Here is a 15,592-nt window from a genome sequence, read left to right as displayed (position 1 = left end):
GAGAAGCTCTCGAGCGGTGGGTTGTTCCCACCCCCCCGGGGGCGGGGCTTTTCCGGCCAAAAGTAAGCCAGTGTGGGGGGAGGGAATCGCAGGCGCCTCTGTGGCGGGGAGGTGCCCAGGGGGATGCTGTTTTGGGGGGAGCTTGCTTTTATAGCGCCCTCTGCCGCGGATAGAGATGACGAATCTAGCGTCTCCACTGACACTTGTGTTCCCTGTCTGTTTCCAACCATCACAAAGCAAAACAAAAAACCGTGAGCTCGGAAGGTAGCCACCTTCCCGAGTGCCCGAGGTTTCAGATTCCCGCTCTTTTGGGCTGGCGCGGAGTCGGTTGCCTTAGCAACAGAGGATCCCGGGGCCTTGCTATTCTAGGCTGTACCAGGCTTAACCAAGTCTTTATTTTACACTATTTAATGAACTACGTTAAAACGTTCAGTTAATCAGACCCCCAAGACTATCGACAATGGAGGCATTTGAATTAATACAATATATTCATAATCTCGGGTATTTGCAAACTTTATAAAGTGGAAACATTAGTTTATTCTCTCCCAATTCCTTCCTCAAATTTTCCAACGTGGTTTAAGCAAACAGGCTAGAAGCTCGCCCAGGAGGATTTCAGCCAGGTGCTGGAGCATTCGGAGCTTTTCCTGGGCTAGAAGGGGTGGTAATGCATTCAGTTTTGTCGGCAGACCTTTTCTCAAATTTGTGTTTCCCCTTCCCAATTTCTGGAGTGTTTCCGATGTTTGAGTTATCTTGGATAGCATCTCTATATCCTATTACCATTATAAATATTTATGGAATATTATTCTTGCATTGCAATAAAAATTATAGAAACAGTTTAGATTAGGACCACAGAAGTCGTGAGAAAATGCTTTGTAACAGAAATAATACATAGTACACTTCTATGTGCCAGATATTCGTTATAATTAATCTGCATGAGGGCAGGTTTAATTTTGATTTTCTGTTTTATTTACTACTTTGTCTATTCTCAGGGCCTAGACTAGTGCCTGGCACATATACTTAATAAATGCTATTTAGGGGTGGGGAACCTTTTTTCTGCCAAGGGCCATTGGATATTTATAACATCATTCAAGGGTCATACAAAATTATCAACTTAAAAATTAGCCTGCTATATTTGGTCAGGCAAATTTGGTGAGGTGTGTGATGTTAGCTGGTATTGATTTCCAGTACAGGCCTGAAGACCAGCCATTCCCCACCCCTGGATGAATTGACGGTACTTTACCTGACCTATTTCATGCCTTCCTTACCACAACACTGTGAGAGGGGTGCTATTATCTCTTTATTATTTTACAAATTCTAAAACTCAGGCATAAGATAGTTAAGTAACTTTCTCAAGGACACACAGCTAGTCAAATGGCAGAGCAAGGATTTAAACTCAAGTCTAACTAGAGGCTGGCCACTTAACCACATTGCTTGCTTTTTTTTTTAAGCAATATTCTATTTTTATCTATCTATCTATCTACACACACACACACACACACATTTAATACTAACACTAAACACAGTGTGCTGCACTTTTTACTCATTATGTCATTCAATTCCATTGATAAGCCTGTAAAGTATAGATAACACTAAAACTATCTTATAGATGTAGAGTCTGAGGTTCAGAGAATTGAAGTGACTTGCCCAAGGTCACACTGTAAGTGGAAGAGCCTAGATGTGCAGCCCACCAGTCTGGTTGAGAAAGGCCATACTCTTAACCATATGCTACTCACCTCACTAAGGTAGTCAGCCAGCAATTTCTGTCCATTCTGCCTTCTAAATATCCAAATGTATCACTTCGTTACCCCATTTATCAAATTGATCAATTTTAATACTCTAATGCAATCATGTAATTTTCTGTATAAAACTTTCAATATCTACCCTCTGGCCTCAGGATAAAGTCCAAACTCTACTGCAATGACAGTCAAGACTATATCATCTGATCTCCACCCATCAATTTAGCATCTTGTCCCCTTACTGCTCCACATACCACTCTATGACCCAGCCCTATCAAACTGTTCGTAGTTCTCAAATGTACCTAAAAGAGATTGACTTTCTCATGCCCATCTAAAAGGCTCTTCCCCTTCACTCTCTATTCAAGTTAGCTTCGTTATTTCTGCCACTAGGTATACCTTGAGGATAATGTGAGTTCGGTTCTAGACCACTGTAACAAAGTGAGTGTTGCAATAAAATAAGTTGTAATCTTTTTGTTGGTGGAGTATCTTGCCTTTGATTTGTAAAAAATGCAACACTGCTGAAGTGCAATAAAGCAAAGTGCAATAAAAAGGTATACCTACATTAGTCAAAACTAGGGCCCATCTCAAATGTTCTCACTGTGTCCTGTGATTACACTATTCCACTCAGTTACTCTAAATTGTAAACCCTTATTATTTTCATGTTTTAGAACCAGACTGCAAGAACCTACTTGAGGGCAAGGAATTTTGTCTTGCCAACTTTACTTCCCCAGGGCATAGTATAGTAAAGACTCAGTAATAATTACATTGTTCAAGTACTTTACATTTACTCATTAAATTCCTACACAAGGATTTAAGGAGATACACTATTATTATCCTTTTATTTTACAGATTTGAGATTGAGGAACAGAAAGTCAAGTGATTTTTGCCCCAAACGTGAAGCCAAAATGCGAACCCAGATGTAGCTAGAGAATCGCACCCTTAACCATCACGATACACTTCATTACGAAAAGCCAACACATAGGATGAGCTTGCAGGTGTCGGAGACTGTTCTGGGTTCTGTATCTATATTAGATCATTTAGTACTTTTTGAATACCATATCTAGCACAATGCATTCATTAAAATGGTTCTATACAAAACTCTGGCTTGTCTTAACATAATGTTATTTCCTGCCATTAAAATGTTATTTCCTACCATTAAATCACCCAGAACTGAAATGCTGTAGCAATGATAATAAATCCAACTACACTTCTACTCTCTTATTAGTATGCTGTAACTAATGGCATCTATTCCAAAGTGAATAAACAGAATTTCTAGCTTAGTTTAGGCTTTAAAAATGTTCTTATCTTTTCCAGCTGAAATCAGCTTGCCTATTGAAATTGTATTTATCATCTTAGCCCTGATTACATCACACTCAGCAGGGGGAGGGGTCTTCATCAGCATCACTCAAGGATCCCAAAGCATCAGGAAACCAATGTACCCCAAACTGGAGGAAATTAGCTACACCCTGAAACAGTAACTTTAGGAATTATAAATTACATGCTTGACAATATTAATAGAGCTTATGGGGGGTACTTAATTTATAAAAAGGGGAGGTGATCAAGATGGATGTAACAGGATGGTCAGTGTAGCTCTATTTGTAATAGAGAAAATAATTGAAATTCCATTAGTAAAGAAATAATAGAAAACACCACTACCACCACCACAAACATTTATACTGTTCTAAGGAGAGGCATATTGATATTGACAGCCACTTAGTAAGTTGGGGGAGAAAAAGTAGGCTGCAGAACAACATAGTACATGGCACTTTTTGCTAAAAAATATATAAATAGAAAATTATTTTACACAGAAATATCATAGTGCAAGCACAGAAAAGTATCTAGTTGACTATGTACCAAACTGGCCACAGCAATTATCCATGAGGATCTGGGGTTGCAGGAAGCTCTCAATTTCTATCTGAGATATTTATTCATTATTTACATGTTTGCAATGACAATTTTAAGTATTTCATTTGTATAAAAAAAAAGTAAAGATACTTAAAGACAAAAATCAAAGAGGGGGCAGGTTAGATACTAATATAATATGCTTCAATAAATATCGTTAAAGAATATTTTTTAAATGGTAAAATCATGACACATACATATTGAGCACATGTTCAAGATTTTATTTAACACATCATTAGGAGAGAACTGATAAGATGTTTTAATTAGTTCTGAAGGCAATCAGAAGAACAGAAACATTCCTAGAGCAGGAATATTGAAAAGAATGTGCAAATGGAGACAAAATTGGCTTCTTTCCCAAGGATCAAGGGAAGAAAATTGACCCTCCACTGGACAGAATTTGTGTACATGCGTAGAGACAAGAATTGTGTTCAGTGCTGTCAATTTTCCACAAATTACAAAACTGTACGATAGCTCAAAGGCAAGGAAAGGTGCAAAGCCCACATAAAGTCAGAATTGGGAGTGCTTATCTAAAAAGTGCATCACTTTTCACTGAAGCACAAATGTTTCCCTATAATATTAAATAATAACAGTAGTATGCTTGGCATGCTAACTGGAATTAGTTTCTGGTGTTTGCTTCACTCTCATTGTATAACCTGGGGCAAGGGGGCTTCCATTATTCACCTCAATGTAAAATAGGAATGATAATGTTATTAATACTCATCTCATAGGGTTTTGTTGAATTAAATGAGAAATTGTGTGTTAGATGCTTGGATCTGTGCCTAGTTGGTGGTCAGAGCTCAATGGAAGTGAGTGATTGTCCTCTTCCCAGCTAAGGGTACTTATTCACCTAACTTCATTGTTGCCTCAGCATGGCCATCCCCTGAAACCAGGGCCTCCTCCAACATCTGGGATTTGTCAGGAAAAACATGTTTTGCCTCAAGTCGGGTTCTCATAATGGGAATCTGCTAGCTTGCATCTAGATCCTGCTTTCAGCTTTCTAGGATCCCAATCCTTTTGTTTCCCCTCAATTCCTGGTGCCTTTCAGGTCGTTTATACTGCATACTTAGAGTCTCTTACTTGCTTCTAGCCCCTATATTGTATGTTCTTTAAATCTCTTTTTAACTACACAAGCTCTTGCTGTTGGTTGGCTTTCTGTTTACTGGCTCCTGTTGTTAGAGTCAAAAGTACGTGTTTCATTGGTGAATGCTCTTTGGAAACATTAATCCAAATTAATTTTCTTTACCATGCTTTTTAGATTATAAAATGAATTTTGAGTATTCTTTGGGTTGGTTGCATTCATTCTAGTTTTAGGCTATAAAAAGCTCACAAATCATTAGTCCTCTTTCTTTTAAGTAATAAAGAAACACGTGAAAACATTTTATAAATATGGGGTAACTAGATCATGCATGAATTTAAATATAAATTTAACTATGCTATCAGAAAATGAGAGACTACCATTATTACTGTTGAGAGATTACATAACTACTGAGTGATTCTGCCTGTCATTCCATCAATGAGCAGGTACTCAGACTGTGGGTAAGCTGGGACAGTTACTTCCTTTTTCTCTATCACTCTCTTCCCTGTGCTTATAGTGTGAGCATCTCACTGTGATGAGTGTAATTCTTATGCTTAAAGGTAAGGTTTTTTTTGGGGGAGAGGGGTTAAAAAACACAATATAGCACCTAAATGTAAACTAACTTCTTAATCTGTGGCTTAATTAAAAAAAACCCAAACATTGCATTGATAAAGTAAAAAAAGGCTCTGTTGGACCTATTGAGATACTATGTCTGTATAAATTGTATTTGAGGCAACATAAGATATTTTCAAATATAATTTTTTTCTTTACAACTTAACCCCCTCCATAAGGTGCTACTCCATTTTATTTAAAATTAAGCTAGCCAGTAAAACGCAGTTAAATTAAAAATATGTGTATCAGCTAAAGCATTCAGATAATGTGTAAATGAAATAATTTTACCATTTGAGGACACATGCAGGCAACAAAAATATAGTTCATTTGATTTTCTTTATAGAATTTCTTCACCGTCTCAAGACACACTGATGAGTGTGTCCATTGCCACAGCTTCCATTGCTGATGGTTCTCAGCTTCCTCTCAGTGGCCAAGATGTTTTCTTTGACCTTGGACTCCTATCCGATGGATTATTCGCATGTGGATGTCCCAACAGGCAGGCAATTCAAACAAATTTCATTTCATGTATGAAAGCGAATCCCTCACCTCTCCACACCTCCTACCCTCCTCTTCCAGCTCCTCCCCCCACTTCCATCTTCCAACAACCTCACCTCTGCTGTTTCCTATTTCCGCCACTGGCATCACCCTCTCCACCTAGTTGCCCAAGCCACACACGTGAGTATAGTCTTTAGTCATTTCCCAGGTGCAGCCAGCACTCCAACTGTCCATTGATTCATTAAATCTCTTCATTCCAATCACGAACACCTTGGCCACCACCGCCTTCCAGCACAGTCACAGTAACAGTCATGGTCTCCACTATGGTGTCAGATGGGTACTAGAAGGGGGTCACTTCATAAGTTATATAAATGTCTAACCACTACACTGTACACCTGAAACTAATATAATATTAAATGGCAATTGTTAATGAGAAATAGAAAAATTAAAGAAAATAGTACCAGTCTTCATGTTTCCCACTGTTGCTTCTCCAATCCAGTCTCTACATTGTGACCAGAATAATTAGGACAAATCTGAGGATGTGATCTGGGTTTAAAGTACTTCAAGGGACTCCTCTTGTCCTAAGGACACATTCCAATCTCCTCTAGAAGGTTTACAAGGACCTTCCAGGTTTAACCATTGTTAAGCTCTTCACTTTTCCCTGCCGTCTTCAGCTTGTTTTCCACCCTGAGCACTATAGCATTCTGGCCTCAGGGACCAAGAAGACTAGACATTGTTATGGAACAGACACAAATCGAATTGAATGCCATTTAAATAGGTAGGGTCTAGTCAGAGAGAAAGAATATTTAAAAAATGCAATAATCAGAGGACACATTTGAACCTTCCTAGAAAGATGGGTGGGATGTTAATAAATAGAATTCCAGTTGGAGGGAAAAGCATGAAAAAAGTTGTAATGTTGGGAAAGTGCATAATGTATTTGAGGAACAATGAGTTTCATTTGATTTGGCCCAAGTGAGAACTAAAAGGACGGTAATTTGGAACCGTGGTCTGTGGTGAAACTATAGAAGATCTTAGAGCGAGATTAAGTACCTGGGAGTTTTTCAGTTGGCAGAGGGGACTCATTGGAAAATTCTGGGTAGGTATAATATGACAGTTATGTGTTAGGAAGAATCATGTGGTAGCCGAATTAAAAATGAATTGGTTGGGGAAGACTCAGAGAGGTAATTACAAAGATTTCAGGGGTAATCAGGGACTGAACTAAAGACATGACAAACTTAAATTGCCTGTGGGGAAAGGTGGTGTCCAGCTGAAGCTTGAACTGCTGAGCTAGCCTACCTGAACCATGAGGGGTAAGTTCTTCTTAATGTTGTCAACAAGTATTGGAAATGCCAATTCTCTCCTTTCTATGATATTTGCTAATTATGAAAAGTTAGCACATAACAGATTTTTTTCCTCCTTAAAATCTCCAGAAATGATACCTTTTTGAAGCAACAGAGCAGGAAACTTCACTTGAACTTAGGTTCTTGGCCTTTCTCTAGGTCCAGCAAAGCATCAATCACCATGAATGCTATGCCATTAAAGCATTGTGTAAGACAGAAACACTGTCCATTCTTACCTCCACTGGGTTTTAGAAAGTAGTGTTTCAATGTAGAACCTGCTTTAGTGTGAACCAAAATTGATAGTAATTATTGAACTACTACACTGCTCATTTTTAATAGCATACTTGAGGCCACATTTTCAAATGTACTTTTTAATTTTTTGGTTCTAATCTTCTCATCATATTTCTTCTGTCTAGAATAATTCAGTCTACACAAATTGCTTTTCCATTTCCCCTTACACGTCTGCCTTTGTCCTGGAGTTGAGGGAGAATAAATCACCATTTGGAAACACTGTTGAGACACATGAAAAGTATATTCTAATTCTTTTTCTGGTTAAAGTATGTTCCCAACCTCTCTCCTTGCTGATAATACATCAAATAGTAACCATAATGAGGAAGTTAGCTTATTTTCTATATTAAAAAACTCTAAAGGGCCTACCTTTCATTTCTGTACATAGTAATGTTCATAAAAACATCAATTTAAAATATCCTCAGATATAAAAAGAAAGCATATTTAAAAAATATACTGTAAACTGCTGTTTAAAGTTGCAACTCTTAGACAGATATTTTATTTTAATTTAATTTAATTTTTTTTTTTATCCTCACCGAGGACATTTTTGCATTTCAGATAGAGCAGGAGGGAAAGAGGGAGGAAGAGAGACAGAAACATCGATGTGAGAGAGACACATGGACTGGCTGCCGGCGAGGACATTTTTGCATTTCAGATAGAGCAGGAGGGAAAGAGGGAGGAAGAGAGAGACAGAGAAACATCGATGTGAGAGAGACACACCAACTGGCTGTCACCCACATTACCCCCACCGGGGCTGGGGACAAACTACAACCGAGGTACAAGCCCTTAGTGGGAACCGAACCCAGGTCTCTCTGGACCACAGGGCAATACTCTAACCACCGAGCCAAAACGGCCCGGGCAGACAGATATTTTAAATAAAAAAATACAAATCACAAGGCCTTACATACAAAACATCTCCAGTTAGGCCGAGTTGAAATAACAGGCAATTAGGAAAGCTGTCTTAGTCTTGCTGGACAGGTAAGAATTCTGCGAGCCTTTAACTTAAGAGGACTGAGCCCTGTCTGAATACAACAGAAATCGGAACAAACAAAAGCTGGGGATTTCCCAATGATTTTATTGAGGTAACTTTTCCCAATTTTATACATATATGCATTTTTATATACTTAAGAAAGCTAAACAATGTTCTAAGGCACTTGGAATTGTGCACAGCAAGGTATAATATAATACAACTAAATAGAGCATAATTTTGCTTTTTAAATAACACAAACACCAGTACAGAATAAAAAAGATAATACATAGTCTTTTTTTCGGGTTACGATAGTGGAATACATATACATATGTGTGTATACTTGGAGATATTTATACCCACATACTATAATACAGTACAGATCAAGAACAATAGCAACAAAAAAGAAAAACTGTCATGTTAACCGGTGTCCAGTTCCAGTTATTTACACTCACAGACAGTATACCTGTGCAATACATAGGGTCAGCTCACTCACTGGAAACCAGGAATCAGTCCGTCAGTCTGACCGTGATCACAGCTTACCACCCTTATCACTCTAACCAAAGCTTGAAGTAACAAAAGAACAAATATAGTTCTTTATTTAAAAGTGACTATCACAGAGACAAAAAAAATGACTAGCTTGAGTTTTTGTTAGGTACTAAATCTGGTGAAACTGGTTCAGAATGTCATGAACACATTGGCACATTTCTAAGCCACAGAATATTGAAAAATATATAAAAATATGAGTGCCTATATTTTAAGTAACGAAAGTGGTTTGACCCTAGATTCATGCAGATTGTTTTCGAACCCTTGTTAGCATTGCAATGGTGACTTTTCCTTGTGGAAGCTCTCTGAGCAACTTAATGGTAATAGTAAAACTATAACAAAAGCATCCAGTAAGGGAAAAGCCGCCCCCCGCCCCCCTCCAATTGGCAAGTGGCACAAATATTATTGGCATTTTAATATACCATAAAATTGACCTGAGGGTGGAGTGGCATTCTGCCTCATGTACTCCCTTCAATTTATTCTTAAAAAAAAAAAATACTGGTATTCAACAAGATACGAATTAATTCTTAAGCACCATCTAAAAGTTCACCGTTATCAACTCTGAGTCCCTCTTTCTGAAAAAAAGATTTTTTCGAAATCTGAATATTTAAAAAAAGTGTAGTGGCTAAATTAATTCCATTCTATTAGCCAGAATTCATCCAAATCATTTCAGGACACATTTACCATTCAGGTTTGGTCATAGAAAGCAACAAAGAGAGTAAGTATATTTAGGTATTGGTAGTACAGTATAGTAATAATGTTTCATCTAGATAAAACTCATACTGCTTTGGACACGATCATCACTGAAGTATAAACAATGTTCATGCGACCCACAGTTAATCCACACTTCCTTCATAATTCAATGTTCACAAATTTTAGAAAAGCTGAACCACATGACTACATGTATACAGGGGAGATTCAAATGTGGAGTCAATGCTGCTTTAATAGGATGAACAGGTGATTATTTAGAACTCATGGGACACAGCTTCCCAGGTCAAATCTAATGGTGATGTTCCCAGACCACAGGTTTTGTTTATGTGGATGGTCAGCCATCATGTTTGTGGTTAAGCCATGCAACGATCCTCATGACCCTGACGAGGACGATGAGCAACAGTGTAGTTCTGAAGTAAAATTGTGAGGTCAGAAAAAGTGTGCTTCACGTGAAATCTGCCCTTTCAGCATGTTCAGGGACTACTCAAGTAAATATGCCCTTAGAACTGCACGGCTGCCCAGTCATCTCCCTGAAGGACTGGCAAGTTAAAGCTGGATAAATCAGAAGGTTTGAAAAACGAAGGGGGATGAAATGATACAGGGCCCAAAGAAATGCAAGGCAGCCAAGATGATGTTTGGAGACAGACAGGTCTTCCTGTGCGCCCTAAACTGCAGTAGATAGTGGTATTCAAGGGCGGGCAATCGCCTTCCTACGAGGCCATTTGAACACGGAGGAGGGCTTTTATGTTTGGTTTACAGTGACTGGGCACGATACTAGCAATTAGTCAGCAGGGGCCTGGGATAGTAAACAGCTTACAACGTGTGGGACACCTCTGTACGACAAAGAATTGCCCAGCTCCAAATGCCAACAGCATCCCCACTGAGAAACATCAATCCACAGTGCTTTGCTCAAGTGCACAGCTGTGCTAGCAATGCAACAAGCAAAATGACTCGTGTGTGTGTGTGTGTGTGTGTACAGCAGATCCTGGCATGGCTAAAAATGACCCTTGCCTATAGGTTGGCTTTTGGTGGGAATAACTGTTACAGGATTCTCCTCCCCATCCCCGAAATCTTACAGCATATACAATGGGCTTTGTTAATTTGGGATGATCCTGTCTTTGAAAAAGCTTAAGTGGACTACGTTTCTGTTGTTTTCTAGAAACAGTAATGGTGGTGCACATTTCCATACAGAGCTAAAGTGTAATGGTTATAAAAAATAAAAAAAACAAGAGAGAGATGGTTTGGGAGTATTCTACCTTTGTTCCCGCCGCCCTTTGCTGGATTATAGTAGAGCCCCACAAACTTGGGTTTGAACTGTCTGGAGATGTGCTTTCTCTCAGAAAGATGGTCCTATTAATTTGACGGTTACTTCCCCGCTTTAGGACACATTTCAGTCTAGAAGTTTAGTCTGCTTTGTCGAATAAAACAAAGTGATACAGCCCACCCACAAGTACAGAGCAAACACTCAATAGTGGAAGATGAACAATTTCAAGGGGCCAAGAGATGGCTTTGTAACAAATTGCATCCGAGTGGCTCCTTAGTGTTCGCAGCATACTCTAATGATGCGAAGAAATCCATTTTTGTTCATTTTAGTTAATTTAGTAAGGTTAGGTTTAAAATATGGCTGAAATTTAGGAGTGCTTGAGCCACCCTACTGCTGAAAAAACATACATTTATATGTCTTGCATGAGTTTGAGTCCCTCTCATCTCTTCTGAAAGAGATTTCTCACTCTGAAATGTGCTACTGGGACCACTTGAAGAGGAACACTGAAGAAAATGTTGAGCAAGAAAGCAAGAAAAGAAACTTTCCCTGTTTAAATGTGGGCATGCCACTATGCGGTGGACAAGACTGCTTTTCTCTATTGTGGATACAGTTTGATTTTCCAAAGTCGCATCTGACTCCATTAAGTAGAAATACGATGCCTGTTATGTGTTCAAGTGTGGTTCTTATCAGCATAGACGTGTTCATGCAGATTTTTCTCTCTTATAAGTGTAAGCTACTGTCTTTTTTCAAGTGCTGGTGCAGCACTGAATTAACTGCAGTGTGTAAAACCCAAATTATGGGTGGTAAGGACGTATCTCTCATTTTCAATATCGGATCATTTTTGAAGTGTGTATTCAATTCCTCGACTTCCTTAAATAGACCTTCTCTTAAATTTCAGAACTTTCCATGGACAGGATATATTTAATAACCGTAGAAAAAGATGAGTGAAAAATCATTGTGCCAGAAAAGGATATAAAAATGAAACCAGAAAGTCAGTTTTTCTGGGTAAATCAGAAAGAGAGATGAATTTGCCTTTTTCTTCCATTTAAAACAGCTATTGAAATTCCCCAAATGGTTCTCTGACTATTATCGATTTCATTGAAATAATTTATGGAATTAACCTAAGGGTGAACAACATCAACCATACAAAATGCAAGACATTTCACAGACACAGGAAATGATCAGGTGAGGCCCCCTGAAATTACTGCTGCTCCCCGGAGGTCTAATTTGTCAGCCTGGCGGGTAATGACCACGAAGGTGCTGATAAGCCTGTGTGTCCCCACTGCCTTCACGCTAATGTCCCCGCTCTCCACGTGAAGAAGGACGGAAGCGGCCGTTTACGTCTGTCCAGTTCTTTGCTACCTGGGACCTTCCTGGAGACGGGTTTGTTTTTTACGTTAATCATATCTTGCGGACTCAGGAAAGTCCACACATTTCCCCCACGTCAGCCTAATGTCTCACTGTAAACAGGGAAAAACGCCGAGCTGTGTCACAACAATGCAATGCATACACATTTATTTTCTTTATGGAACCGCAGCATTATAGAAATGCTGAGACTGCAGAAATGCTCAGGCAGAGGCGTAATTACACTGGGGGAGGGGGTCTGCACCTTCGCATCCTTTCAGGGCCACCAAGCAAGAGACTTGGGGTGTGCGGTGGGGCGGACGCGCAGTGTTTCTGCCTCTTCGAATTAGCTGTTAAAATAAAGCCCCTTCTGCAGAAGATGGCTTAGTTCACAACCCTGCCACTCTCTCCACAGCCTTTTATTTAATGAATCAATCTGATGAAGCAACTGGTGGTTCCGATTGTTATGCATTAGACTAGCAGCAGTTGTGTTTTTTTTTTTTTACTTTAAAATTTTTCTCTAAGCTTGTAAGTTAGTATGAAGAAAAGGTGTGGGTAGTTCATAAATCCGACCTATCATACAAGAAAAAAACACACACTGAGGCGGTGGACTCTCATTTTGGTCGCGAGCACCTCATTGTAGGAATGAAAGATTGTATTACAGGCACCGCTGTAGGGAAAAATACCCTGTTCCTTTTATCAACTAACTGGGGACTTCCTTTGACATGTATATTGAATGATAAAACAGTGATGTCTTACATTTACCATTTTTATGGAGACAAGGCCGTGTAATCAGAAATCAAAACAATGTTCAAAAATCCTAAGTAGGGATAATTGAAATAACATTACATTCCTTGGTATTTTTCCCATGAGAATAAAATAATGTAAGGAAGAGGATGAGTTCAGCAAAAAATTAGAACATAGGTAATGTCTATGGCTGGATTTCAACACTGTGAAATGGACTAACCCTCAGCCAGAGCAGGACACCGGGCGTGCAGAAACATTTCTTCCCATGCAGCCCAGCACAGCAAGAGGAGCGGTGATGCTGGCCACTTTTCTAGCTGTGAATGGAACTGGTGTTTTGCAATAGACTAACTGGGGCCCACATTTTTTTTTTTTTTTTACTGTTAAGCAAAATCATCCAATTTCAAGTGGTTCTTTAAAATATCAATAAATGGCAGGATCCAAATTTATCCACCAGATGAAATGTTTGCTTTTTGGTTGAAATAGAAAATTATAGTCTGCCATAGTATGAATCAGAATCATTTCAGAAAATTCTAGTCCAACCTCTGAGAATAAAATTCAGTCTATTTAGATTTTGTCTTATGATACCCATCATGTGTTTTTAATAAAAGGGCCACAAAACAGTCGTGAAAAAAAAACAACAACACAATAAAATGCAAGGTAGTATTTACATACGGTCATGTGTGTCTGGGAGCAGAAGCCACGCTGTGCCTGCGGCTCCATGGAAAATAGCAAGACGAGAAGAGAGGGTTTCTTCATGTAAACAATACTGACTGTAGGCTCACAGGGAAACCTTCCACAACTTTAAAGTCACCTATTTTTTACACTGAGAGTCAGTGTTATATTTATGAGTGCAACCTACAGATTTCATAAAACACCAAAGGAGAGTCTCCCCACTCTTTAGCCAAACTTTTCTGTGCTCTTTTATGTCTTTGGGTGAGTATTTCTACGATCCAGGTGCTTTAACTTTGTGATAGCAGCAATCCAACTTAATGCAGCACTGAAAAGAAGTAGTCCTTTGCAGTCCCACTCAGAACTAACTGCTGGCAGAACACTTGCATTTTGCTTAAATTTTAATTTTGGATTCAGTTTTTTAAAAAAGATATCACTGTCATTATTATCTTCCTTAGATCAAACGTGGTGGTTTCGACTTCGGAGATAATCAAGCTAGGGTAAGACCAAAAGATTTACTTCTAAAGCTTGCTACAGATTAACAGGGTCACATCACATCTGACTTTATTCCCAGTCCTGTTATCCTTGTGGAAGGTTGGTACAATAGGTAAAGAGTATTAAAAAAAAAAGTAAAGTGTTTATAGGTATGCTACTTAAAGCATGCAACAGAATTTGGGTAAGCATGCTTGTCAAGAGTCCACAAAAGCGTCTTGCATTTAAGGAAAAGATGCATGAAAACACTCAGAGTTATTTGTGGCAATTGGATTCACTGGCACAACATAAAATAATGGTACTGTACTGTACCAACATAATGGTGAGAGAATATTCTTCTAGGACCAGGTCTCTAAGGACTCCACAGTGGGTGATTAGATCCCCGAATCCCTTAATAAGTTCTCAGCTATCAAAAGCCTACTTCAAAAATACATTTATGCTTCAATTTTCTCTTTTTTTCATTAACATAATGAAAATTTTCTCTTTCTGTTTTTCAACCCCCACCCCTTTCCAGTGCCCAGCCATTCCATTCCCCATATTTTTGCCCTAACCCACACTCTAAACTTTGGCGTTCTGATCACAGGGGGCCAGTGATTGTCTTCTGCTCATCTTCTTTGATTAAAAGCCCTGATGAAGAATAACTGGTGTCACCACTGTGTCCCTTACCATCAACACACGTGCTGGACAGCAGGGTCACTATATCCCCCTGCTTGTTGGCCACACTGGGGCTGTATAGGTGGGGAGCACTTTCCACATACTTCCGTCACCACAGTTCGATGGAAACACACACAATCAAACCCCAGTGCAATTTCAGGTGCTCGGGAAGCACAGCTTCCCCCACAGATGATCAGTCTATGTTTCCAAAGAGTCTCGTTCCTCATTACGGACGATGAAACCTGAAAGAAGAAAATGGAAACCTTGAGTCCGTGGTACCACACGGTCTGCATTCGGTGAACTGAATAAGCTACAGGACTGTCTGTAATTAGAGGTGGTTGTTGACATCCCCAACTGAATTCCTGTTACACATTACTGTCATGACAGAATACTGCTGTAAATGTCACGTTGGAAAGCAGAGACAGCCCCTGTACAGAAGACACTGGTTAGAGCATCCAGGATGTGGAGCAATTGATACACAAAACATCACTGTCCTTGAAGATCCTGTTCTAACCTGTATTGAGCAGAGGGAGATGTTTCATAAAGGTGTTGGTTGCACCTGGTTCGCAGTTACACAAGGAACGCATCAACAAATAGTCACGACTAGCTTCATCCCTCTCATCACCTCCCTCTGAGGACTCCAAATCTACTTTCTACACCTGAACTTCCACATGCCCGCTGGGAATTTCCTCCCAGCCATTCTCCAGGCAACATACTGAGCATGTGCACAAGGATACAGATTACCTGGTC

The 15,592-nt window shown here is 39.3% G+C and overlaps 1 protein-coding gene across 2 annotated transcripts in view; it reads right to left on the bottom strand.

Moving 5' to 3' along the window:
* Positions 1 to 12,765: 12,765 nt before the first annotated feature.
* Positions 12,766 to 15,592, bottom strand: part of PHACTR2 (phosphatase and actin regulator 2) — a 104,513-nt gene continuing 101,686 nt past the window's right edge. For both annotated transcript variants that reach the window (XM_036249049.1, XM_036249048.1), the window contains one exon: positions 12,766 to 15,084. In XM_036249049.1, coding sequence (XP_036104942.1) covers positions 15,069 to 15,084 — 16 coding nt within the window. In that variant the 3' untranslated portion in view covers positions 12,766 to 15,068. The remainder of the gene's footprint in view (positions 15,085 to 15,592) is intronic.

Source organism: Molossus molossus, unplaced genomic scaffold, assembly GCF_014108415.1.
Source record: "Molossus molossus isolate mMolMol1 unplaced genomic scaffold, mMolMol1.p scaffold_m16_p_8, whole genome shotgun sequence".
Lineage (NCBI taxonomy): Eukaryota > Metazoa > Chordata > Mammalia > Chiroptera > Molossidae > Molossus > Molossus molossus.
The sequence above is the reverse complement of the archived record's forward strand: the minus strand, read 5'-3'. Positions and strand labels throughout refer to the sequence as shown.